This window comes from Sesamum indicum, linkage group LG3 (assembly GCF_000512975.1).
Source record: "Sesamum indicum cultivar Zhongzhi No. 13 linkage group LG3, S_indicum_v1.0, whole genome shotgun sequence".
NCBI classification, from domain to species: Eukaryota; Viridiplantae; Streptophyta; class Magnoliopsida; order Lamiales; family Pedaliaceae; genus Sesamum; species Sesamum indicum.
Window position 1 is genome coordinate 13,722,685 of NC_026147.1, and position 27,809 is coordinate 13,750,493.

General features: G+C 34.4%; 2 protein-coding genes across 2 annotated transcripts; one reads left to right on the plus strand and one right to left on the minus strand.

The window, feature by feature from the left end:
- Positions 254-17,787, minus strand: LOC105158306 (ABC transporter C family member 13). The gene is made up of 36 exons (XM_011075020.2): positions 17,656-17,787; positions 17,095-17,135; positions 16,905-16,992; positions 16,314-16,469; positions 16,083-16,214; positions 15,449-15,549; positions 14,759-14,822; positions 14,320-14,571; positions 13,419-13,488; positions 12,676-12,736; positions 11,576-11,663; positions 11,155-11,273; positions 10,541-10,638; positions 8,943-9,009; positions 8,181-8,298; positions 7,958-8,074; positions 7,795-7,875; positions 7,482-7,718; positions 7,000-7,101; positions 6,859-6,926; positions 6,554-6,685; positions 6,330-6,477; positions 5,722-5,999; positions 5,476-5,632; positions 4,550-4,725; positions 4,367-4,478; positions 4,196-4,249; positions 3,727-3,849; positions 3,487-3,585; positions 2,946-3,038; positions 2,724-2,834; positions 2,479-2,640; positions 2,128-2,315; positions 1,833-2,022; positions 1,428-1,595; positions 254-822 (listed from the first exon to the last, which is right to left on the minus strand). Exons 1-36 carry the CDS (start codon positions 17,692-17,694, stop codon positions 742-744), a joined length of 4,371 nt encoding a protein of 1,456 aa, XP_011073322.1. The 5' UTR covers positions 17,695-17,787; the 3' UTR covers positions 254-741.
- On the plus strand, positions 20,497-25,409 carry LOC105158307 (protein LOW PSII ACCUMULATION 3, chloroplastic). The gene is made up of 12 exons (XM_011075021.2): positions 20,497-20,863; positions 21,510-21,540; positions 21,772-21,864; positions 21,971-22,033; positions 22,846-22,957; positions 23,555-23,640; positions 23,879-23,937; positions 24,016-24,118; positions 24,206-24,266; positions 24,573-24,655; positions 24,753-24,833; positions 24,975-25,409. The coding sequence occupies exons 1-12, from the start codon at positions 20,526-20,528 to the stop codon at positions 25,032-25,034; spliced, it is 1,170 nt and encodes a 389-aa protein (XP_011073323.1). The 5' UTR covers positions 20,497-20,525; the 3' UTR covers positions 25,035-25,409.

The following is a 27,809-nucleotide window of genomic DNA, read 5'->3' on the forward strand; positions in this document are numbered from 1 at the left end:
CTATACCCATTTCTGTATTTTACCTGTTAAAAATTTTAAAATAAATACACAGTAAAGGCTGCAAAGGGCATAAGAGCAAGTAGAGTAAGATTCATACCCCCACATTTTAAAATATGGGTTATATGATAAGAAATTTTTTTATCCAAATAAAGTTCGTCCGAACCAAACAAATTACAGAACAAGTGTGATAGATATGCTTGTCATGTTATTGATTAGTTTATCAAAATTGTACACCAATCACATGACAAATGTATTGTACTCATTACATAATTGGTTCAGCTTCAATCAAACTCGACTTGAATTAAAATTTTCAAATATGACAGTCATCCAAACACCCAATCCACAAAGCACCGTATGTGGATTTGACCTAAAAAACTCAATATATTTCCGTCTTCCATGCCATTTCAATTCTAGTTAACTACGGCTAATGTTACATTCACATCATCAAACCGTAGATGCGCATAGTGAAGAACAGTGTCTCGATGATGACTAATAAGATGCATGCAAACTAGGAATCATCCGGATCTTCATGATCAACTTGTAAGCTAAAAGGTCCTATTCATTCTCATTCCTCTGCCTCCTAAGAATGTTAAAGTTCCTAAATTCATGGATGAACACTAACCACCAGTAGTTCCCAGTCATATTCTATCAGCATATCGGTTCCGTTTTTGTCAGTCGGCAGGAGCTTGCATAGTTCAGGTCGGTAGCCCGGTCTATCAGACACAAGAATTCTCTAGGAAATCACATAGCCGATGCCTGAACAAAACTCGAGAATTTGGATGACTCGTCACCCAAAAGTACCTGCGGGTTTCCCTGTTCGACCTGCAAGGAAATGAAACGCGAAACATTTACTCATGGTAGTAAATTTTGTTGTGTTAAAAGTTATAACCAATCACGAAATTACTAAAATTTCAAAGTGGACACTACTTTAGGTGTACCAGACCAACACCCATCACATTGGCCCTAAGATTAGACTTTTGGACCGATTCAAGTGAGCACAATGGTAGGCTCTCGCTGCGATAGGTCTAATAATATCAAGTGCCATGTTTTCGTATTGGGTTTGGACCGAGTAGGGTTTGGGTTGGAATGACGTAAAGTGTACAGATCCAGGCCTTTTATGGTACTACACAATCACGTCTTGGAGACGTTTTAGTCATTTCGAGGAGTCTAGATATTGGCATCACATCACTATCAAAAGAGTATCAGTATTCTACCTCAAGCGAAAACAACTTATCAACAATCTGGTTAACCTATGAATCAATCACCATTTCAAACAAGTTTCCACTTTTTGTTAGATACGGCCTCTGTTTAGAGCACGCGAAAATCAGTTGATAAGACAAACCAAAAACTGTTTCATGCCGTTCTCGGTGGTGTAAACTGAATTTTACAAAGATCAGTGCATAAAGTATGTGATAGTAGAAACATACCAGAATCCCCTGATCCAAAATGAAGATATTGTCCATGACTAAAACGGTGGAAATGCGATGGGCGATTGTGATAATAGTTCTGCCTCGACATTCACTTGAAATAGCTTTCTGCAGTGTGGAAGCTGTTTGAGTATCCACATTTGCAGTGCACTCGTCCAAGCAGAGTACCTGAATGTCCATGGTTGTAGATTCTGTCAGCGATATCTACCAAACCCATTAACTAACACCTCTAAGATTTGCTTCCGTCCAACAAAAGTCCTTGCGAGTCAAAATTTACGAATTTGTTGATATTAACAAAAAAGTCGGAAAAGAATCCATATTAACCCTCGATTAACTTATTATGCAGGTCAAATAAATCTCTTTATGATTCCCATTAATTTCATCTGCCATCATCTATTCTTGTACCTTAGAAGACTTGAGCAGCGCACGTGCAAGGCACAAAAGTTGTCGTTGCCCGACTGAAAACGTTGATCCAGACTCTTTTACATGGCTGTCTAGTCCACCTGCTGCTTCTATTTCCTCCTTGAGACAGCATTTTTCTAGAATGCTCCAAATCTTCTCATCACTGCTCGTCTCCAGTGGATCTAAATTGGCCCTAAAAATCGATGCAGAAACCAAAACACATTATAAATGCTCATTTTTTTTAGCACGCAAAAAATATATATCATGTATTTCCTTCACTAGGGAATGCTCAGACTACCTTAAAGATCCTTCAAACAAGAACGGGGTCTGAGGAACTATTGCAATGTTAGACCGAAGATCTCTAACGGGAACTCCAGCGATGTTCAAACCATCCAGCAGAACACATCCAGTACAAATTGGGTTGAGACGAAATAAAACATTCAAGATACTTGATTTTCCAGCACCCGTTCTTCCAACAATTCCAACCTGATTCAACCCCATGCAAGGTCTTTCAGACATACTATAAGTAGATTCTTCATAGAAATAATTTATACATAAGAGATTTTGAATCCACTTGGTAAATATTCGACTCCCTTTACCAAAATACATGCACACAAGCAAGAAATTTATCATGAGAATCGAGACTAACCCAAGTTCCTCCAGGGATATGAAAAGAAACATCAAATAATGCAGGGGGCAAGGATGGTTTATATCGGAGGGTCACATTTTGAAGCTGTATTTCTCCTTTAGATGGCCAGTTTGGATCAGAGAGACTTTGTCCTGTCAGTTTCTCCTGAGGGATGTCCATGTACTGGAGCAAGAGAAAAGCGTCAGCGCTTCATTAGCATGCTTAAAACAGCGGAAAAAATCAAGATTTATCTTCATCTAACTCACCTGAAGAACCCTCTCGACCGCAACCATCTCCTTCTCTGTTTCAGTGAAGCTTGTCAAGAAGCTTCCCAACAATGATACAATTGGGGAAGCATAAGATAGAGCCAGCCCAACCTATGGAAAGAAGATTCAATGTTAGTAATGGACAAGTGTGTTCAATCCTTTCAGAGCATTTCAAATTTGTTTTTTGTCATGTTGCCGTGATTTCAGTAGCATAATGCTTACCAGCCCAGGTGTACCTAGACTGACAGGGAGATGTCCGTGCATTCCAACAATTGCCATCACCGCGACAAAGGAGACAATAAATGCTGCTAACAACTAAAATAAAGTTCATCTCTTAGCACTTGTTAGGAAAATGCAAAACATGAGAGGAGAAAAGAAAGGAAAATCAAAATCAAATGGAAGAACAGACAAATTTGTCATATGAGGAATGCTCCTACATCACGGTCGCTCAAGTTTACTCAAGTTTGTCATACTAGGATAGGATTTTGTTGAACTATAATAAACTGTATATACTAGGACACCTTAAAATATTGTGAAATTACTTATTTGCACATGGAAATGAAGTGCATGCCAAAAAGGAAAAGATTATGTTAAAGTGTAGTATCGGATTAAGCTCTGAACTCCATCAGCACCAGTTCAAGTTTTTGGATACTTGAACATCAGGGGCTTAAACAGAATAAAAAATGTGAAAGTTCATAGTTTCTGCACAATATGCATCGAATATAAAGGATGCAGTTATATGTAATAAGCCCATGGAGCATACCTGAAGGCGAAGGGAGAGCCATAAACTTGCAATAATTTCTGTATAAGAGGTCCGCTGATATGTTTGCACATGCTGCATGAATCTGAATAAGAAAAAATCCTGTCCAAAAGAATAATCAATTGGCATCTCCAAACAGGACAAGCATGCTTAGAATAGTAATATATAAAAACCAAAGTAAAGAGAAGTAAACTCCAAATAACAGGAAGCATAATCGACATACGTAAATCAACTACACTTTACCACAGAATTAAAGGCTCTAATAGTTGAGGAACCATCTAACGTCTCTGTAAATGAGGCATAAATAGGCGAACGAGAAACACTGTCCAGTCTTCGCAATTCCCGCGATGTTGATCTGTAGTATACCTGAAAATTCTTATGTTTAGTAACTCCTACACTTAAATTCTTGTATCCTATTTTAAGTTGTTAAACCTGTTACAGCCAATTGGTCAATGGCATGTAATAAAGATACAAAAGATAAATGCCAGCTTAAACATAATGCTAAGAAAAACTGTCTACTGCTCGTTTTGATACATCCAGCTTCCAGAATTAAGGAAGCAGTCTTTAGTTTAATTACCACATATCCGAAAACTTTTATATGACTAAAAGATATTTCTTGTCCTATTTTCTCCTTGTCCAGATTTTGCACTTTCTAAAGAGCTCTACCTCATGCCATTGGACTTTTAAAACTAGATAAAGATATGCTACAAACCTGCAATTTGCTATACATAAACCAAAAGGGTACTAAAAGCAGCAAAAGCATGACCTGCATATACAAGAACTCCTTCAGTGATGAATATTCATTCAAATAACAGTTAGAGAATAATAAATTTCAATTTTTAAGAGCTAGCACACAAGTTGAACTACAAGGGGCTCTATGTACCTGTACAAATGACAAAACTACGGTGATTCCTAAGAGACCCACAAAATTGGCGAGGAGAATGTTGAGAATAAATGGAAGCGAATCATCAATGGTATACAGATCTGACGACAATCTATATAAAACGGTTAGTGTGGAACAGAGAAAATGACAGATCTATTTATTGAAAACGGAACTGTATGCTACCTGTTTAATATTCTTCCAGTTGGGGTCTGATCAAAGAAACTAACAGGTGCATCAATAAGGTTATGCAGCAGCTGATCATGCACTCTAATAGCAGCCCGTAAACCACCAAATGCAAATAAAAATGCTCTCATCAAAGTCAGGGACGAGTTCACCAAACAAAATATACAGAGTATGACCTGCAAAATCAAATAAGAAAACATCAACCAAGTCTATACATCCTGCAACTCAATCCTGGTCTTCCTGTGAACGTACAGTCAAATATGGCCCACAGGGGCAGTAACAATCACTTCCTAAAACTTCTTACATGTGCTAGTTCTGATTTCTACATCGAGCTTTTTATCTTTTATTGAGCACAAGCTCAGTTCAAATTTATGCCAGTAGCAGATAATTGATATGAAGACTTGTGTTTCCTTCACAAAAGAGCTCCTTGACGACCCTATTCCACTCTTTCTTTCCATCGTTTTCCCTTTTTTCAACCTTGTAGAAATAGGAGTTGGAGGGGAATTGCCAAAAAATGCATGAATATCATCTTCCTGGACCGTAATATTAATCTTGCTTTAAGTTTCTTCCCGAGAAGAACTTCTCTACATTTCCTCACCCTAAAGGTATGGGCATATCAAATAAAAGCTCATCTGGTTAAAAAAATTACATTACACTTCCGATACTCACGTTTACATAACAAATTTCCTTCCTAAAGATCGGATAGCCCTTAGGAAATTTGTGATGACATGACCGTTGGGAGTTTGTTAGTGTAATTTTTAGAGGAACTTACTGTAGGGATGTCTATGTAAGTAACCCTAAAGTACAAAACAAGAGCATCAACATGCTTATTATGTTACCAAGTGCAACTTCTACGTAGTCAGAAAGTTCTGGTTTCAAGAACTCTGATTAGACATCCATGCACTTCCAAAAAACTAACTGCTCACCAGATAAAAGGTGGTCGAATACTTGCTAAGGCTGCTTCCCGTCGTGTCAACCCAAAACGACAACCACAGATCATTCCCATTACGAGAAGCTTGCATCAAGATTGCTGAGAGGCACGTCACTACTGTTATGAACCAACCACAAAATGCAGCATAGTTTCTGGAAGAGGTGCAAACAGTTAAAATGGATTGTGAAAATTTGGTTACAAGGTTCTCTTTATCCCTTGATTTGAGAAAGCAGTAGCTCACTTGTATACTGTTGATTCCACTCTTCCCTCTTTCCTGGTCTCGACCTCAACAATGTCTTGGCCTTCAGTAGAAGTGCTTATACACTCAACTTCCTGGGCTTTGTCTGATTCACCAGAAATATTTAATAACTTTTTACTGTTTTGTCCTTCGGCCAATGTGCTAAACTCGTTTGGTGACAAAAACGATATGTAGGAAGTAACTGATGAGTCAGCTGGACCTCCCACCCATTTCACATGTCCTTTATCCAACACAACCACCATATCAGCTACATATATTGCCTGCAAAGGGGTGGTAACATCTCAAAATTACTAGCGCATAAGCTCCGAAGCTCATTAATAACGAAATTAACAAGGTTCCAGCTGTTTTTAAGGAAACCTTAAAGGCTGCTAGCTATTGAATAAGTGACATCAGAGTTGGAGAAGATTTTAAATATGAATCACGGTCACAAATTTTCAAAATGTCAATCATGTCTGTCCTTATTATCCATGGAATATCTAGCTACAAACAGCAATTATATCAATTACAGCAATTATCACTTCAAATTCTACAGTTGAACTTCCTTAGCAGGTATCTACGGCCAGGCAACTGAATTAGAGAAATAGTCAAACCTGAATATTATGTGTACAAAGAATGCATGTTTTCTGGTTCATAAAAGGGCCAAGAATGGCATTTTGTAGAATTGAGCGAGCAACATGTGCATCAACTGCACTCAGAACATCATCAAGGAGGTATGTGTCGGAGCCATGATAAAGAGCCCTGTCCATCCCGATAATAAATTAAAGACTTGGGAGAAGATAAAATGATGTATCATATTCTCCCAACAAGTACTAACCTGGCCAGGGCAAGACGAGCTCTTTGTCCGCCAGATAAATTAAACCCTTTCTCACCAATACATGCCATGTCACCTCCCATCATCAGTGAAATATCTAGATCCAGACTACATGCCTGTAATATTTCTGTGTATCTGCTCCGGTAAGAGGACAAAGAGATATTCATTTAAATTATGTAAATTGGAAAAAATTTAAATGTATCTCAAGGGGGCAGACTAATAAGCAATAAACGAGATTTAGAATACTTATTGGAATTAAAACTATCATAACCTACACATTTGCCATTCATATAGATACTTAATATCACCTTTTTTGGTCATAGTCCTTTCCGAGTAAAATATTGTCACGGATAGTTCCAGACAATATCCAGGGGACCTAAAGCATACGTGGAGTATGAGATTTTGCTCTGAAACAAAGCACAAAGATGATATTAGGAAAAGAAATTAACCTGTGGTACATATGCTCTGGATCCAGTTAGATATACAGATCCATTCATCAGTCTCGTCTCGCCTAGGACCAAGTTTAATAGGGATGATTTACCTGATCCAACCTGTAATACAAGTATATATTCCCAGCTTACTTAAATTTACTATGTCAATGGGGATCTTGTTACAAAAGTATTTAACTGCAGCTCATTGGCCGGTTCCTGTGTGTAAAATTGACTCTCATGTTTATTGTAGAAAAATCCAAATTGTGTAGCAGATTCATTTTGACAATATTTAACTCATCCTTAGTGTATGCTTCAGAAATATGGGAAAATCAACCACTATAGGAAAAGAAATTATAGAAGCTATTCACATAACTAAGTTTGACAAAAATAACTAGTTGCATACATTGGAAAATATGAGAAATTTTACGACTTAAATTCTTTGCAATATCACAGTAATAGATTTAGCATCTAAGCTAGAATAATGATTTTAGGAATATCACCTCTCCGATAATTGCAACCATGAAACCCTTTGGAACAACGAGATTTACATGTTCTAATACCAGATCAAATCCCTTCTCATCATAGCTTGACCATGTACAAGATGCATCATTGATGGAGACAGCAGTATCTTTGGAATCAAACTTCTCATCATAGAAAATCGGAGAAGAATGTTCAAGCCCAAACTCACTTTCATGACAAGAGAGGTACTTGCTCAATCGTCTAGTAGATATAGCTGCCTGGAGAAATTATGATCCAATTCATATATCTTGACATGCAAAGGAAATTATTTCAGACCAAGAGCTCGAAACTTACATCTATCAAACCATTGATGACCCATGGGAATGAGTTTAGAGGAGAGATCAAATTATTAAACAAAGCTAGGCAAGTGAAAACCTGAAACTCAACTCAAGTGATTTAAGAATCATCAAAGTAAGCTTAGTTCTTTAGCAAGCAAATATGGAAGTGCTGACAATACCGTTGCGGCATCAAGCTGGTGGCCCAGTAAAGAATAGAGTCCAAATGTGAACAAAGAGAAGAGAGTAGGTGTTGTTGCCCAAAAGAACACACACCACGCGTCCAAATATTTCCTAGTCTGATAAAAAGAGAGGAGCTCGATATAAGTTCAAGGATATGGAGCCACTTCCTATTCTACAGACTAACGTACAACCGTGAATGACACTGAATTAAATCCTTCTTACTGATAAATATTGGACTTCAGAGGACCTTGTCTTTGTCAACCAGCTTGCAAAAAGAAGCTCCCAGCCATACATCTTTAGAGTACGGATATAAGATAATAATTCTGCTGTCTTTCTAATCCTGGAAAATGACGTATATATCATAATTCTGAATTTAACACAATAGAAGCATTCTGCAATTCCAAATCAAAATAGATCAGGTAATCCCTTGTGTATTACCTAGTAGGAATCAGGATAATCTCCTGTTTCTGGTTTATCTACTTTCTTTGCTTAGATATATGTTTATTTAGCTGAACCCCACAAATCCTTGTATTTATTATCTTCACTTCGTATTTTCTTTTAGTATCTGGTAGTCTCAGATAGACCAAATGTGAGTAGTATGCAGGTTAGCTGAGGGATTTTGAAGATAATGATTGTTGTTGTACAGCTTAAAAAATGAGGATTCTTGATTCTGTCTTGTGACTTTAAAACCAATTGCTACCATACATGTATGAGAAGGACTAATGCAATGGAAAATCTGTGAACATGAAAAATGATGCCATGAGGACACGCACAATGGTCTAGGGGTTTCAACCATTGAAGCTGCAAAAATAGCAGTCAAATATAATTGCATTACTCATTGTTAGTGTTATAAGTGAACAGCCCTAGATAAAAATTTCAACACAAGAAAAACATATTAAGAAAACTCAGTTTTAAAAAAAACAAATTCATCCTAAAACATTCTAGGAATTAATCATGGAGTTCTGAAGAATAAGTATATAATACCTTTCATCCTTTTGCTCCATCATATTTTTGGTGGCACTTGCGATCAGATTTGCAATCCATTTGTTAACTGCAAATGTGATCGTAAATATCCAACAAACAAGAAAATGTCAATATTTGGTAAGTAAAGAACATCTCAAATTGAACCAATGGTAATTGAAATCATATTTGGGCATAACCATTTTTGCTTATTGAAAAAAAAAGATAATAACGTAAGATAAATGTGGCTTAAGGTCTGTTGAGCACTTACGATTACCAGAAAACTTAAGAATCCCAAGAATTTAGGAAACAAATCTAATATAGTTATGGAAATTAGTGAAAATTTGTGAATTATTGCAATAAAAAAATTCAAAGAGTTATAAACATTTAAAAAATCATAGTTTAAATATATTTCACCACAATAACTTAATTCACTTCATTTCATACATGTTACTCCGAATCGAAAAGATTATAATCACACACACATATACACAATCATGTTTGTATGTTGGTGTAGATGTGGGCCTCCATATCATCCCTATCAGATGACACATTTGCTCCACTAACAAAATTTAATCTCAAAACACTCTAGGGTTCTCATGCTTCTTGCATGGTCGACAGACCCATCCCAGCAACACCCGCATGCCATCGGTCGCAGCCACCTGGCTATACGAACATGCCTCTACCACATGAACTGCTGCACATGTAGCGCCAACTGTAAATACTATTACTGTTCTAGCTACCAGTAAGATATTCCACATCTTCCACAATTCTCTATCTTTCAATTTTTATTATGCCAAAGCTCTTTCACTGACTTGAATACTGGGTGATTTTTGCCAGAATTGTTCCTAGCTACCATAAACATTGTCATGCCTACGCCCCCAATCTCCAAAGGACCAAGGTTCCTTGTGCTCGAATCAACCTTGAATTCTGATTGAACCAACCTGAAAACTTGATCTACTCGTTTAGTTCAATCAGTTTGGTCCTATTACGGGGAACAATTTTTTCAAGAATCTCTAGTTTCCTTAACTGTTGAGCAAACTATTGACGATCTCAGAGATTCACACAAGAATAAAGAGATTCATTAGGCCACCTGATCGCCTTTATCATAATTGAAATTCTAGCAGGGAGAAACCTCACTGATTGGGGAGAAAACTCAATCCTTGATGCCCTGCACAGTTGTCTTAAGCAAATGAACCCATAAATAAGTAGGTCTTTCTTGCAGACCAATCTTCTGCCAAGTCCTTTGGCCAGCTCACACAATAATCAAGACTCAGGGAATAGAGTTGATTCAACTTTGCTCATAAGTTGTCCGGCAAGAATTGAGTAAGAATTTCTAGATGAGACTAGATGACAAGTAGGATATGATTAGATTAGGGGATCTGATTGGCTTTTGATTAACTCTTTACGTATGGAGCTCATCTAAAAACATGTATAAATAGGGCTTTGTTCAGTTTAAATAACATATATAAAAAGTTCTGCAGTTTTAGTTGTCACATTCACGGTTATATTCATCGCCAACAAAATAATATGCTTCCTTTCAATAATGTTTGCATAAGAATGAAACAGTAATCCTAAATAAAGATGTAGAAGTGCATAACAAACAATTTTTGTTAACATACCTGGTATTAGCAAAATAGTTATAGCAACTCCAGAGACAAAAGCAAACTTGACTTGTTTGTATAGTAAATATAGAGCAACTCCTATTTGCAAGGGTAAGCTGATGCAATTACACAAGTACAAAGAGTAAGATATTGTCTAACTTTATAACTGTGAAATTGCTGATGCTATTAAATGATGGCAAAGTTCAACATTGGGTACCATACTAACCCATTCACCAATATAGCTATGTAAATTATAATTTCTAACTCCCACGACCCACTTGTAAATCTCACATACAACTACTTCAAAACTGATGCTTGATACTCATGTCCAAAGAGTATTGCTTAATGCCACAAGTCATACCTAGAGTTGATGTGATTTCACTTAGGCCATCAAACCACAAGTTTGAAAGTACTACAAAGAAATGTCCTCTTTATCATATATATTGTATTCAACTAAAATGGTTTGAAAGTTGTTTCAGATAAATGTTATCTTTACCTCATATATCATATCCTACTAAAACAAAATGGGCGAAATCAAACTCAGTGTTTGAATCTAAAGATATCTAGTAAAGACATAGTACAATAGAAATACTTGATTTTGAATGCTGTAATGATGTTTTTAGAAATACGACCTCCACACATCATGAACACTGTTGCATAGGTTCACAATTCGATCTGCATCCACGGACATGAATGTTTGAATTTCTCCCTCGGAAAATTTTGATTTCTCTGCTAAGCTTACACAAAGACACTGAGAAAAGATATGCATGCCATAAGCAATATAGGATCATTTCTTAAACATGGAAAGATAGAGACATGTAAAAGGTGATGAGACAACACTATCTCATTATGCGAAGAAAGTCTTTAAAAGAACAAAAAATCAAAAATAAAGATCAGATCAAATTTCATGATGCCACATTATTGATTAATAAACAAATATGCAGAACATAGGAACACACAGTAGAGAGCCACGCACATGCATAAATATATCATGAACTTATCTATCAATGTATGCACGGTTTGCTTTTGTTGCGTCATGTTGACGAAATTTACCTTTCGGTAGATGATAGTCATAATACTCGATCTCAACTTCAGCCTAAGTTGTGAAAGACGAAATGAATATTGTGTATCAAGAAAGGATCTGCACCATCAAATTGTAAATTAAGACGCCACTTTCACATACAACCAAGCATCACCTTATACTAAAAACAATGCACAAATGCAACTCTGTTTATAATAAGAATTGATAATACTAGTAGTTCTAATAACCATCAAGAACAAAAGTTCTGACCGGACAACAGCTTATTTTGCTATATTCCAATACATTCATCCTAGAATGCTACTTTCTCGTAAGTACATTGAAACAAGAAGATCATCATGAAGAAGAACTCCTGTTTCTACCTAATAACTTCGCAGCTAGTCTACCACTGACTTATGTAAAATAATCCATGCACTTCACAATAAGTTTATCCAGCCTCCAACTGTTACACATAATAGAAGATCCAAATGCCTCTTTGTCCTTTTCCTTTCTTTTTATGGTTAAAGTTAATTTTTATTAATTTGAACATCAATAAAGGCCATCAAATCTGGAGGAAGGTCATAAACACCCATCCCTGGATATTAGTTTTCCAAAGGCTTTCTTATTCTTGCGGTTTATGAAGGTAACATTAGATGTTATAGAAATAAATAAACTATTCTCCAAGAAAAGGAATAAAGTTGTATTGGCAGATTCCGTTCAATTCATGTACCTCAAAGCAGATGAACTTTATATTTAAGTTGGCCTACAATTGAACAATATAAAGTAGAGATTACATAGAAAGAAGTCTGTCACTAATTTTTAGTCTACAGCTAATCATATTGACAAGATGGCGATAAAATGTCCTTTGGTGTATTTCAAGAAAACTTCCAGAACATGCAAGTACTTTTGAGTTAATTACCACAGTGCTAAAGTGTAAGTTGAAAAACATTTTGTCAAATCCCAAGAAAAGGTTCAACTACTGGAGTTTTCAAGGTCAATGAAATGCTGGTGCAACAGAATGGAGAAGATTAACTTTTTATGCATGCAGCACAGCCTTCTTCATGCTAGAAGAATGATAAATTAAAGTCGTAAGGCGTATAAAAATTGGACAAATTTTGTAAAGTAGCAAAATTACTTTAAAACTGATACCAAGCCCAAGGATATTGCAAGGACATAACCGTCGACGCTCCTGGAACCTGTTCAATGAATATTTATGCACTTTCATTCCACTAGTAACTCGTGCTTTTCAGCAGTAATTTATTGCAAAGTAAATACAGCAGTTTAAGAAAATGTGAATTAGTATAAAGTAAGTAATTGAAGTATGTCTTCGGAATGATTTGCATTGTATAAAATACAAAAAACACTAATTCCTCATATATCTAAAAGCAAATACACACAAGAAAGCCCATTCTTTTAACCTCCACTAGGAATATATTAAAGGTAAATATAACTTCATAAACAGTCCATTAATTCACACTGACCAACTATTACCTTTATACAGAAATCATTAGTTCCAAAAGGGGCCTAAGGATTTGAAATCTGATGTTTACAATTGACGCATTTTAATAGTATCAGCATATCTGAAAATAGTTTGAATGGTATAACATTACAATGTAATCAATGGTAAAATTGTGCAACCATCACCAAAGTAAAAGTACATTACATAATTTCAGCATTCAGATGCAAACTCAATTTATGGTAACCAAACAGAATAACCATTTCATCTCCATTGCGAGAACTGCATTGCCTAAGAACTAAGTCACCTTAAATTCATAAAAAGTGATTGCAATTTCAGAACCCGTTTTGATGCTACACTTAGTTTCTCAAATATCTGAAACATAAGAAGCTATATAGGTGAAGTAATTAAGGAAAGTAAACCTTGCTGAAGAAAACGTATTAGTTTATTGAGAAGTAGAGGTCCCGCAAAACCTAGGCAGTCGTTAAGCACCTGCAATGAAGCTAGCAATCAAGCTCGTATGGATTTACTTATCAATGTTGCAGTCTGTAAAGGACCTGGAGATTACCATTCAGAAAGTTCAAGCCTACAGAAACTCTAAAGAGTCCTAAACAGCTCCAAGAAACAAAGCAGATGACTCATTTTGAGTAGAAACCAGAAAATATAAGCAATGGATTTAACCTTTCGGTTGTAAGTTCACTATATATAACTGTTGAATAAGATGAGAATTGCCTCCATGGTGATAAAGTATGTTACTTGACATAATCATACAGCATGTGCAGGTCATAATAAAACATGTCATGCAACCATGATAACCATATCAAGAGCTAGCAATTCTAGCAATTCTAAATTTGCATGAGGAAAAAACTCAGAAATAAAACTACAAAAAGACTGGACACTTCAAGAAATTACTGAACATACTTTTCCTCAGGTCACCATAAGACAATTCCAAGAAACAATCCAACTAATTATTCATCATACCTTGCTGCGTATCACTAGAAATCATGTTTTATATAATTTCTATCAAGTTAGTTATAGTAGCAAGAATCAATACTTTTGGTGCTAAAAATTGCATCACTAAACTACACAAGTAAAAAATGTGGGATTGTTTTAGAACATAGAAGAAAGAGAAATCAGTGAAGTTGGTTCCTATTAATTTATGCTGGCTACAAACACAAACTAGGTTTCTCATATGTAATATTAATAATTGTAGAATCCCCTTTTATATCACCTGTGTTAAAATTCTCTTTCTTAATAATGTTGGGAGCTAACAAGATAGGAAAGGCATAACCTTTAGCAGATCGGCACAAAAATATAAATTACCTTGAACAAACCTATGCAGAAATATGGCCATCCATATGCTAAGCATATCGTCTTGAATAAGGAAGGGCCACTAAGATTATTTCCTTTTTGAGCATCCCACATTCTCAATAGCAGAGCATGGCAAGATGAAGGATCCATGTCAATAGGTAGCTGAAGTAAATCTTCAAAGTCAAGTTGCTTGTTTACGCCATGTTGCATCACAGGATCAATGGTTTTGAATGTCATCACACGCCAAATTCTACATACAATTTCCTTCAACAGTAGAAAAGAAGTATGAACTTAGGTACTATGATAAACCAGAAAAGATGGAACAGTGTACTGCAAGAACTGACAAAGGTCCATCACTTCGACGCTTAACAAAGCATCTCGTTTTAGGGGCACTATACTATTAAAGATATTGTTGTGCTTAGGATGAGTTTGAATGTGTAAATGTACTTACTGAATCCCTAAATTGACGTTCTTCAGTATCCCTTTGGTAGGGGAGAAGTGAGTCCACCATTGAACTAACAATATCCCAATGCAAACAAGGTAGATTAAGTGAATCATAAAAATAGAAGACTAACCAACTTTCACATTGCATATAAACACAAGCACCTAATGCCAAAATGTCACATACAACATATACTTCTGCCATATATAAGTATATGAACAACACTATTTTGACCTAACTTTATGAAGTATCATGAAAATGTCTAAAAGGAAGATGTGCAACAATACATGTTCCCAGAAAAATATAAAATCAATGAATATTTTAGGAACTTACTAGAGACTATGTCTTGGAATGTGAGCTTAGAATGAATTTAAAATTATATTTATGTCTTTCTCATGCATAATTTATTTAATTTTTCTCAAATAGGAATTAGAAGCATGGTAAAAAGACAGGCTCATCTAACAAGACACACGTAGCTATCTCGATTTGCTTTCCTTCTCCATTCCAGTGACAAATGCTTGTGGCCTTGAATATTCTATTCTAGATGTCAGTTAAGATCTATAGGTCTTATATTACCCAAACTGTAAAACATCCATCATAATTTATCTAAGAGACACACCTTAAAAGAATTAAAAGAAGAAAAGAAAGATTCCCAAGCTTTCCAAGTGGAACATAAGACTTCCATGAAATTAGTAATACCTGTTTCTGTAAGATGCAACCTTCATTCTGATTATGTTTATTAATATTCCAAATATGATATCAGTGATAGTCCCACAGATCTCCTTAATCCATCTTACAACCTGTAACAAAAGATGAGATGAAAGACAAATAAAAGAGGGATTTCAAGAAAAGATTTGAGGCATGCATTCAATCATTACCATCTTTTTTTTTTTCTTTTTCTCTCTGGCACATTCTTGAAACTGAGGAGAAAATGGGGGCTTCTAAGAAGAACTTATGGAACAAAGGTAATGCCAGCTATTTCGTCTTTACCAACTCCATAGTGATTAAATTGCTTAGCTTTAACTATTAGAGGTTTTACACATAGCTACAGACACCGTTCTACGAATCTTTGAATTAATATTTCTCATATAGGGCAACTATTTGGAAAACTAAGTTAACTTCTTTCATTTCTCAGTCTAAGCTTTCATTCCTATAGACATTTCAATTGATAATAGATTATTATGTGGATACTAAGATCCTTAAACACAATGCTGGCTCTTTCACCTCATTTCTACTTTGCAATAAGTGATGTCCATACAGCAGATAAAGAAACATAATTCAAAAGGCATTATTTAAGCGAAGACCTCTAGAATCATTTTCTGGAAAAGATCACCTGAGGCGAAGAAAAAACTATTTCAAGTCGAGGTATCATGAGGAGAAATTTTATGGTCCACCAAAAACACAGGAAGCCACTGCACAAGACATCCGACCAAGTTCCACACCTTGAAACAATCAGAATAGCCACCTGAATATCAAATTGAGAATTCAGAATATCACTCTCAGAACACAAAAAGAAAGCTGCGCTTTCTGGATTCTGAACAACAATATCAAAGTTTAGCCTTACCCAGACTGGGAACTGTGAGCATGTATACAGCCATTCATGAAATAGAATGGATTGCACATGTAGTCTTCTCCTCAAAAGCATAATTATGTCAAAGGATGCGATGCATGCTCCAAAACCAGCAAGAATGGAGATAAAAATATTTGCTGAAAGATATACCTGTGTGATTGCAGAGGATTTAGAGCAAGGAACAAGAACCCGTCAAAGAGAATGTGCCACTTAAAGCTTGAAGTGTTACGTATAAAAAGGCTAACCAGACAGACTAGGTTTCATGTTTAGAGTCAAAGTTGAGAGGAACACAAATAAGCGATTCTAGAACACAATCCCCTCTTTATGAGTTGTAATACATGAAGGAAATTCCATTGCAATTTAAATGCTAGAGTAATATTTTCATATCAGTACACTTTTTCATAACCATTTCTGCAGTTATAATACATATATGAAGTTCCATTGCAAAATTAAAATGAAGATGGAAATAAAGAGAATTAAACATCGAAATTTAAACTTGTGCATTCAATTTTACTCCCAGAAACAAGCAAGTCTACGATTCATCCAAGAAAACAGAGAAAAAGAAGATCAAGTCCATCGGCATACCCTCTTCCATTGTTTCTGGCGCCTATTAATAATCGCAAGCACCACAACCATAACCAGAGTCAGTATGTTGACTCCAAAACCAAGCACTGTGAGACTGTTAAAGAAGAAACAAATCAAGATTCTTTTTCCCTTTCACAGTATAATTTGTTGAATGATGATAATAACATCAAAGCACAAAATTGAAGGATATAGATCGTCAAAACACTCTGAGACACCATTCTGGTCCCACACCTGTAAGAAACAAGAAGAACCAAGAACTCTTGTTAAAAATCACCACAAAAGAACAAAGAAAAAGCACATAACTGTAGACCAATGTCAGGGTTACGACCATACCAAGATACAGAAGAAAGCATGCAACGATGTAATAATTCTTTCTCATCGCTAAACATTTCTTGGGGAGGGGGGGGGGGACAACATTTCTTGAAAACCCCATCTCTTTTTCCTCTGAATTCTTTGAGAAAATTCATATGAACCATGCAAAAAAGGCTCATAACTAATCAAAGGCTCAAGAAATGACGGGCTAAACCCAAGTGAGAGCACAGAGTGAAAAATGAACAAGAAACTGATTCTTGAAAATCCGTTGAGAACTTTTCAAGAAAATGCTAACCCAAGTAAACAACACAACGTAAACCAACGTCTGCTAATTCAAAATACAGAACCGCAACGGTAAAAAATTTCACATGCATTAAGAGTTCCGAAAAACAAAGAATTTTTTTTAAAAAAAAAGAAAAAAAAGAAAAGGTTTTCGTACGTATGGAGAATCAGGGCAAATGAACTTCATCAAACCCATAATTGAAATGCAGTCACCGAGCGCATTAAACAGTAAGGCTGGCTATGAATTTTATACTATGTCATGGTGGCTAGAGAAACGAATGGACGCGTGGCGAGACACGATTCGCTACATGAAGTAGTGCTTGTTATACCCGGAGTACTCTAGCTTTGCCCCGAGTGAGGGGGGGGGGGCATGCTCACTTGTTCATGCGGGAATCGGGAATGGGCACAAAATTAAAGATACTCGGTGGGTCCCACATTGTGATCAAGTGGGGCAGGGAATATTGCACCTGTCTCTGTGTATGCTTACACGTGGCACGTAAGTGTGGTGATTGGACTTCGAGCTTCAATTTTTTGCTTTACAGTCCCACTTTGATATTTTTTCTTTTCATTTTCCTTTATGCTTTGCTTTTTTGCTTTTACTTTTTTTGCGCATTGTCTGACTTCCCACCATTTTATAATTAAAATTTAATTATATTTTTAGTTCCATAATTATAAGAATAAAATATATTTCGTTCTCTTAAATTATTCGTCTATAATAATTATTTTTTAAATTAATAAAATATAACATTTATTCCTCAGAATTATATTTTTAAACAATATTATCCTTATATCATATATATATTTAGTTAAAAAAAAATTTTGTTTAGTAATTTTATATTTTAAATTTAAATAAAGGATATCTTTTATTTATAATAAAATAAAATACAATTAGTGAGTTAAATAGTTCAAATTTTATTTTTTTTACAATCTTAAAGTTAACTAATAAATGAGTAAAATAAATACATAAAAAAATCATGATTTTTTTTATTAATTTGGTGATAAAATTAAATTATTAACTATTTATTCTTTTAGATAAAAATAAATAATTTTTAATATATTTTTTTAAAAAATATGATAAACTATATTTTATTTTTTTTCTAAAAATTATTTAATTTTTGGTTAAGCATATATATATATATATTTGTCAATTTAATTTAAGAAATATATATGAGTTGTTAGCTATATTATATTTATTCTGTATCTACTATATATATATATATTAATCTATACGCCAATTTTTACATTATTCACCTATTAAAATATAATTTGGTGATGATTTAATGAGCAAAATACTAAAATATATTGAAAATAACGCAATTATTCAAGGCATGAAGCGCATTTTTGTCCAACCAATGGGGTAAGTGTTTACATTTGTTAGTTTAGGGAGATAAATGTTACATGACTAATAGTTCAGGGGATAAAGTGTATTTTACCCTAATTATAATTATTTGACACGTAAGCTATGTAATTTGTTATGATTGTAAAATAATCATTCATCTTTTAAAATTTTGTAATTTTAAGATAAAATTGTCCAAAATTTTCAATATTACCCGAAAAGTAAGTGATTATTTTACAGTCCTAACAAGTTACATAGGACTAAAGTATCAAATGACTATAATTATGGGACTAAAAATGCAATTAAGCATAGAACTAACGACATTGGTAAGCAACTTTGTGCCCTTTGATAGTATTTTTCTTTTTCTTACTAAATCCAGTTAAAATGTGATGCCTGAACTATTATACTTTAATAAAAAATTGGATTGCATTTTTGCTAGTAGTTATAATTTTTAGCATGCGATGTGATAGACTGATCCAATTATTGGTGTGAGTTAATATAACAATTTCAATTTCCTTCTTACCCTTCTAGTCCATAAAAAATTTTCAAAAAACAAGTAAAATAATTTTATAGTCCATAAGCGCAATAAATAAGTAAGACTTATTTAACCTGCAATAAATCAGTAATAAGTCAATCGGGGATTAATATGAATTTTATCCAATTTTTTCTATTGATATCAATAAATTAAGTGAATTTTGACTAACAAAAATACTTATTTGCTAGATGAAAACAAATATCAGAAGGGTACTAGATATAATTTTTTAAATGTATAAATATTAACTTTTTTTAAATTATACAGCATTTATCCGACCTTCGACCATCTTTTCTTTTCGTGGTTTTTTGTGCTTGATATATTTATTGGAACTTTCCGCTTAAGGAACTGAATTTTCCTTTTAAATACTATTTCATTATCTATTCTATTCAATAAATACATGTTACGCATATAAATAAAAATTGCATCATTTTATTTTATTTCAGACAAATTTTATATACGTGATGTGTATTTATTAATTAAAATAAAATTTAGAATAAAAAATGTAATCTGCAGTGTGTATGATGCATACATAAAGAGAGGCCACTTTAATTGCACTTAAGTGGTAGTATGTGTAATATCACTACTTTAAGCAAAGAAGAGGCATAAAAAGGGTGGAATTGAGCTTCATCTTTCCATATCATGCATTTCATACACACTCTTTTCAAACTTATCCTCTCCTCTTCATTATGGCGCACTGATACGGACACGACTATGTAAATATGATGTAATAAAAATATACATTAATGTATTTTTAGAATTTAAAAAATTACATAAATGTGACATAATTATTGTTATATATAATAATTTTTATTGTGCAAGTAGTTAAGTGACGCTTTTAGGTAAGGACTAAGGAGAATTGAAGAGATATTCACGATTTTAAGTTGATAGTTTCGGTACACGCTTTAAAGAACGCCACTGGAACTAGAAACGCTTTTGCTTTGTGCAAGCGGTGCATCGGAAACCACAAATGAAGCCATCCATCCTCTACAGTACTTTTCCATCCGATTGCTCCCACTTCGGACTCTTCCTTAAAAAATCGCTATTCAGGATAATTTCCGGCTTCTAGTCAGACACGGTCTCCGTTTCTTAACCACCCAAAATCTTCCGAAACCGTTATCTTTCCCTCCTACACAGTCACAGAGTACATAATCCGACCATGGCCATGGCCGTGCATGCGGCGGCCGGAGTATCTGCGGTGGCACAAATCCCATCTGCAACTACCTCGTATTCTGTTGAAATTTCTCATCAGCAGAGTCCATTTCTTACTCTTTCCTCCATTTCCCCTTATCTTGTCAAGCTCAGTAAAGTAACTGCTCATTGTCACAAGAAGAGGTTTATTAGTGCCAAAGCCACTAAATCTGAGTCGGGAGTAAACCCAAAGCAAGGTGTTGCTGTGTATAAGCCCAGATCATATGAAGTTCTTATATCTGATGCTGCCACTTCTCTTTTCTATGCTCTCCAAGATGGGAAAACCCGGCTTGAAATCGAGTTCCCGTGCGTATATCTAACTCTCTGTCTTTCTCTATCCGGAGTTGGTATAGTGCGTGCTTAAAGTTGTAATCTTGTCTTTCACATGGAAACTTAAGGTAGGCTTGAAGGGAAGTGGTTTGGGAGTTAGATTACGTTTAAGAGGTTTTGAAATGTGCAATGTTAATATTTGAGAGGTTTGGCATTCTTGGATGTTTGTTATTCTTTTGAATTATGATTGTGAGATTATACTTAATAACTTAATCCTGAGTATCATTTTGTTTATCTAATACTAATCTACTTTCCGTTGTGGTTAGGGCATAGAAGGTCAGCTATCAGGTTGTTGTTTATACTTCTTCAATTTTCAAACCGGAATAATGATTGTTGCTGGATTAGAGTATTCCTTAAATTTTTTTCTTACAAAATTGTGGAGAAAAACTACAAGTCGATAGCACTGATGTCCAATACAATATCCTAGGAACTTCTGAGTTTTTGTCCCTGCGCTCCTTAAGAATTTGTTGAGGTTTTACTAGTACTAAGGCATCAAAATTGGGTCTTGTATCGTATGTTCCTTTTAAAGTTTCTTGTAGGGTCTTCTTGAGTGAGTTCCAATGTGCTGTACTGATACTTTTCTATACTTTTTGGATTGATGCTCTGCCTTGTGCATTATCAGTCCGTTGCCCAGCAGCATTTCTTCTTATAAGGTATCTTCTTAGCTCCCCAGTACTATTGCTCTCAAAATAATGGCACTTCCACATATTGCCTTTCCTGGACATTGGAATTTTTACTGTGCGATGCTAGATTTTTGTATCTGGATATGAAGAGAAAACATTGCTAAGGCTAGTTTGATTTGATCTCCTTGCTATTACATTATTGGTTTGTCAATAGAACTTATTGTCATATACATGATATTCTTAAAATCGTAAAATGTGAAGGGGTCATCTGATGAGTTCAGTGATGCCAACATCCAACTTGCATTGGCTCTTGTTAGGAAGCTACAAGAGAAGCAAGAAACAAGAGCATGTATTGTAAGAAATATTTCTTTGTTTTCTTTCCTTTTCCTTTACTTGGTTGTGAAGATATTCAGATTTCCGGTTCGCGGAGAAAATCTGAGATATGTAATTATCTTTTTAGGTATTTCCTGATAAGCCAGAAAAGCGTAGGGCATCAGAGCTTTTCAAAGCAGCTTTTGACTCGGTAACTAGTTTAACTCTTTGTGGAATCCTGCTCTTTTTAGTGGTCTGTTTTCTGTTTGTGTTCCCAATTAGTATCAAATAATACTCTTGCTTTGTTTAGCTACAAGAAGGCATTGATGTGATGAATGTATTGATGTTGATGAAGGATGCTGATTAAATGCAGAATTTGATGACTGCATGAAATTCCAGTTAGAATGTAAACTACTATAAGAGTAATAATTTGGAAAACAACCATTATCCTAATTATCGTCCTAACCAACTCATTTCAGGTTCTGTTCATCTGCGTATAAGTACCATAGCTTGCATTTTCTTATTCTTTCTTTCATTCGGAATACTGGACAAATATCAAGATGGATGTTACATCACTATGCTTGTATTTCCAATAACTTGGATTCTAGTCGATATTAACTGTGAATACAAGTAGAAACGAATTTGTAGGTGATGCTAAATGAACTTTTAGTGTCCCGTATATTTAGTTTCTTGTCTTTGCATAAATCCTAGCAATAGCTTCAGCTTGCTTATGCTGCTGGATTCAAATAGGCTTTCTCATGTCTTAATATCCATGAAGTCACGTTCTACATACATTATGCATGAACTGTACCTTTTGAGGTATGAATTCTGAAAAGAGCTCTGAGATCATTACAGTAATTTCTCTATTGGACATTTTCCACAATAGGCAAACTGATAAACGTTGAACAAATCCTCTTCATTCGGTTCTTTTCCTGGAAAAACAATGGAAAAGCTTATATGTCAAGATCTTTCTGGTTTTTCATTTGATAGCACCTCTCATCAATTCATATCTCTGCTCTTCAGATTGATGGTATAACTGTTGGATCCTTGGATGATGTTCCTAGTGGGGCAGTCACAACATTCTTCAAATCCATAAGAGACACATTGGATTTTGACTTTGAAGATGAAAATGAAGGTTGGCTCCACCATTGTGCTCCCTAAAACTCTCAACAAAACAACTATACTATGGCATAGAAACTCTCAAGTTCTGATGCTGTACTACTATGATGTGTTAGTACATTCCTTTATGATGGAACTAGTATTCATACAGAAATCCTTTTTTTTGTATTTGAAAAGTGATGTGAACCACATTCTTCAGACAAAATTTTGACTGGAGGATTGTTTTCAGTTTTAAGTGTGGATGGTTATTGTTCTTTGGTTTCCTAGTCCTGGTCCCAGGAAGATTATAAGTTTGAATCTGTGTATGCAAGAGGTTGGATTCTACATAGGTAGATATGATCTGCAGATCACAAGTCCTTAATGCTTATCGAATCTGATAATGTAAATATGACTGATTTTAAAAAATTTATAATCCTTACCTGAGTAATGGAGTTTACAGTTCTGAAGGTTGTGTTTTTATCTCTCATAACAGATTAAATCCCTTTAACATGGAATTATACATACTTCATACATGCTAACCTTTCCTGTTTAATTGCTTTAATGTGTTTCTCTTCTCAGAGTTATTGCTAAGATGATTGGGCTTGACCATTTTGCATATATACTCCTACTGCAGGTCGTTGGAAATCCGACCAGCCACCATCACTTTATATCTTCATCAATTCGAGCACACGCGATTTGTCGATTATCGAGAAGTTTGTGGTATGATGTCTGCTTTTATTCTCTCACTTTCTTCCTTCAAAACCACAGTTATGACTTGTGAGATTCAATTGTTGTCTTTGATAAAGTTGATCTTAACTCTTGCTGTGTCCCTTACTTATGCATGAGTCAGTTTAAAAGTATTCAGAAGTTTTCAGCTCTTGAAGCAGATTGTTTCTTTGAAAAACTTCCATATTTTTTCCTTTTTTTGTTTGGGATGATTATTTTTTGTATGGTGCAGGAAAAATTTGCTTCTTCCACCCCAACTATTCTCTTTAACTTGGAACTTGACACATTACGGTATGTGAAAGCTACCTTGAAGCAGATGAAACATTATATTCTTTTCCATTCTTCTGACAAATGTTAATGTATATGCAGTGCTGATCTGGGTCTCTTAGGATTTCCAAGCAAAGATTTACATTATCGTTTCCTTGCCCAATTCATTCCCATTTTTTACATTCGAATAAGAGAGTACTCAAAGGTATCCCTGATTTTCATAGTTCTTCTGAATTTTGGTTGCAATGCTATGAATTTTAGCTGGAATGATTAGTATTCTTAACCGTGAAAGACAGTTGCCGTGGCACCTTATGTGGTGAACTACAGTGGAGCATTATTTCGTCAATATCCAGGTGAGCAAGGGATCTGCTCGGTTTGATTGCCATGTGTGGGTTTCTCTATTTCTTATTTCTCCTTTCGTTTTAGTTTATCATCACCTGCTACTCAGTTTTATTGTGGTGGAGGAGTAAAGTAATGCATATTACCCACAACTGATACTGAATCTGAATTCGGAACATTCATGTTGAGAATAGAAGGAATCAGTAGTCATAAGCAAGTTTAAATCTATGTGTTTGCTTCATTTTTTTCATCAAGATTCCATCAAATAAACAGATCATAACAATAAACAAGTGTAAGTTGGGCAATTTGTCTGTGTTTAGGGCCTTGGCAGGTGATGTTCAAGCAAGCAGATGGTTCTTATGCTTGTGTAGCAGAGAGCACTACTCGTTTCACTCTCGGTGAAGTAAATATACTTCTGCCATCACAACCAGTTACACTTTCTGCTGAGTAATGTGCGTGCAGAAGAAACCTTACCAACTTTGGTCATTTTGATATGCTAGACTAAGGAAGAACTGCTGAGGGTCTTAGGACTGCAGGAGGAAGAAGGAAGCTCATTGGAGTTCCTTCGAAGAGGCTACAAGGTTGATCCTGCCTCTGTATTCTCATTATAGATGTGTGTTTTTCTTTGGTATAGACAAATTGGATAGTAGAACTGCTTCCGAATTTTTGTTTGAAATGCACGTGTTGGATGTGAATATTGACTAGTAAACCTGATACTGCAGAGCGCCACTTGGTGGGAAGAAGATGTAGATACAGAACTATCTTCCGCATGGCGTAGCTGAACATCGGAGCTACAAATTTGGTATTAGAAATGCAGAAATACGCAGAAACCAGAAGAAAGTAACGAAGTCGAACTCCACATGGAAAGTTACAAGAAGATCCATCAACAAGAAAGGGGGAAAACAAAATTGAATTTGTTACTAGATGTATGTTTCCGGATCCCTTTGAACCTTTGTTTCTTCATATATATTCGTGTTAGTTTCAGAGTTGCAATTCAGCAGTTTTTCTACTTGAGAAATGAGCAAGACTTGGAGTTTCAAGTATAGTGTTTTACTGCTGATTACTACTCATTGTACCTACCAAAATTTCTTGAAGGTGTATTCTTGGAAATTTCTCCGACCTTGTTATTCTTACGGTATGTATCAATCATTCAACTATCCGCATTGGCATTGCCCAATCACCTAAAATACAATATATATGAAGGGTAAATTACAATGAGCTTTCTTGAATTTTACTTCCTCACCTATATTCTTCTGATTTTAACTGTCGTCCCAAAATAAATCCAATTTGTTAGTCTCCATTATGTTTGCATATATTTTTCATGGTGAACTGATCAAAATATACTCGTGTTGTGGATCATGAATTATTATTTTACTTATTTTTAAAAAAAATTCTTTCTGAACTAAGTGGACAATCTGTTATAATCTTTCAATTTTTTTGATCCACCTTGGTCCAGTTCTTTTACATTTTTTTTTTAAAAAAAAATATAGTAAAGGCACAAAGTAGATAATTTCATACTTTCATTTAAAAATCACATAAATTTATTAAATATTAAAAGTATTGATAATTTTCAAACAATAAGAGGCATTCGTAATTATACCAAATTTCAAAAAAATTCATTGCAATTTCACCCATACTCATGTAATTATATATCATCATTCATGTGGACGAACACAATTATTTGAACATCACAATACATACAATAATATGAACATCATTATTATTATAAGTAGCTAATGAAAATAAAATAAAATAAATGAAATGGATGATAAAATGAAATTTGGGGTCCCGATGTCTTAGGAAGAGCGATTATAGGTGTTAAAGGTCAAAGCTAACACGTTCACAGATTCTTGCTAATCACCATTTAATTAATTAATTATAATTAAAATATTGATTAGTACAAAGAATATGAGTTAATTATGGAGAGGCGTGGTTGGGTTGGGTTCTCCGGCCGAAAGGAGACACGCTTTTCTTTCTCAAAGTTCATTCTCATGGTCATGGCTTAGTAGGGGACCAAATCTTCATTTGCAATCACGCTTTAATCGTTCATTATAAAAATATATCTACACACATATGTATGTGTATCTGTGTGTGTGTGTTTGCGTGCATTGATGAGTGTGTGTTATGTATGTATATATTTACTCTTTTTAGGTGAGGTGGGAATCATGCATGTATTCATAGTTTTTTTTTTTTTTTTTTCCATTGAAAATTTTCTAGAAGTAGAGCAATGTATCAAACCAAGCAAGAAACAAAATACACAATTATTATTATCGTAAATTTCAGCTGTTTTTTTAAATAAAATTTAATATAATTATAAATATTTTTTATTGTTCGATAAATTATAAATACACCCTCGAATGAAAAGTAATTATATAATCTCCATACGGTGAGGTGGATATTATTACTTTTCTCTGGCTGGATTCTTTTATAAAATAAAAGAATATCTGAGGATGGATGAAATAAATAATCCATAGAGAATATTAGTCTATTTATAAAAATATTTTCAAAAACATTCTAAAAAATATATATATAACTATAATTTATAATTCAAAAAGATATTTTAATCAGTTCATTGCAAAAATTGAATTGGAAACCTAATTGAGGCTAATGAAATGGGCTCGTTGTTAGATGGACTTTAAAAAAGGGGATATTTGTATTTTTTAAATAATAAAAAAAATATTTATAATTATGCCAAACTTCATAAGAAATGATTATAATATATCGTTGTTGTTGTTATTATCATTATTATTTTACTTTTTCCACATAGACATCACTCATGCGGGTAAATTACATTTTTGGTCCCATAAGTTGACCTATTTTTAATTTTGGTCCCACAATCAGGTCAATTAGCACATTGAGTTCTATATATATATATATATATATTTTTTTTTTTTTCAATTTGAGGACTATTGAAAAATTTCCGTCCAATTGACAACGACAGCTGCTCTATGTAAGAATATATAAATAATTAGAATTTGGTTAAACAAGCCCTAGAATTATCTTTAAGAGGTAGGTGGATTAGGTACACCTCGATTTGAAAGGTCAACAACAACCTGATTAGGATAAAACAATTTAGACTTGTTTAGACAGTCTTCAATTAAAATTCTGATATTTAAATAGTTCGGGTGCAAATTTATGTAGACTGATGAATAAAAAGGGGATTTTAAGCATGCATGAATCGATTGAATTATACTCGATTCAGATAAAATATAATTAAATCTTTTTCTCTATAAATAAAAAAATAAATCAAACTAATCGATATATACTCGATTGAAATTAATTTATAAAAGTTCGTTTCAACTTAATTTGTTAAATTTAACAAACTATACTTGAAGAAAAATTTTGGTGGGCTCTCTCGAGCTTCATATATATTAATGCAAAAATAATAAAATATACTTAAAGATATCAAATTACACGAGCTCTACTTATGTTTGATAATCCAATTCACGCTCGTTTTAACTGATGATCAATAATCAAATCAAATCCAAACGCAAATTTTGATGCTCGGTATTAATTTAAACAAGTTTGAACCACTAGAAGAAATATGTTCTTTTTTC

Bases quoted from the DNA above. Each gene is read 5' to 3' on its own strand.
- LOC105158306 (XM_011075020.2), bottom strand. From the start codon at position 17,694: ATGGGTTTGATGAAGTTCATTTGCCCTGATTCTCCATAC. The intron at 15,550-16,082 runs GTGATCTTTTCC...CTTTTGTTACAG, and splicing joins TAGTTTTTTCTTCGCCTCAG to GTTGTAAGATGGATTAAGGA. The intron at 4,250-4,366 runs GTACATAGAGCC...TTGTATATGCAG, and splicing joins TAGTTTTGTCATTTGTACAG to GTCATGCTTTTGCTGCTTTT.
- LOC105158307 (XM_011075021.2), top strand. From the start codon at position 20,526: ATGGCCATGGCCGTGCATGCGGCGGCCGGAGTATCTGCGGTGGCACAA. The intron at 20,864-21,509 runs GTGCGTATATCT...GTGCATTATCAG, and splicing joins CGGCTTGAAATCGAGTTCCC to TCCGTTGCCCAGCAGCATTT. The intron at 22,034-22,845 runs GTAACTAGTTTA...TCTGCTCTTCAG, and splicing joins TCAAAGCAGCTTTTGACTCG to ATTGATGGTATAACTGTTGG.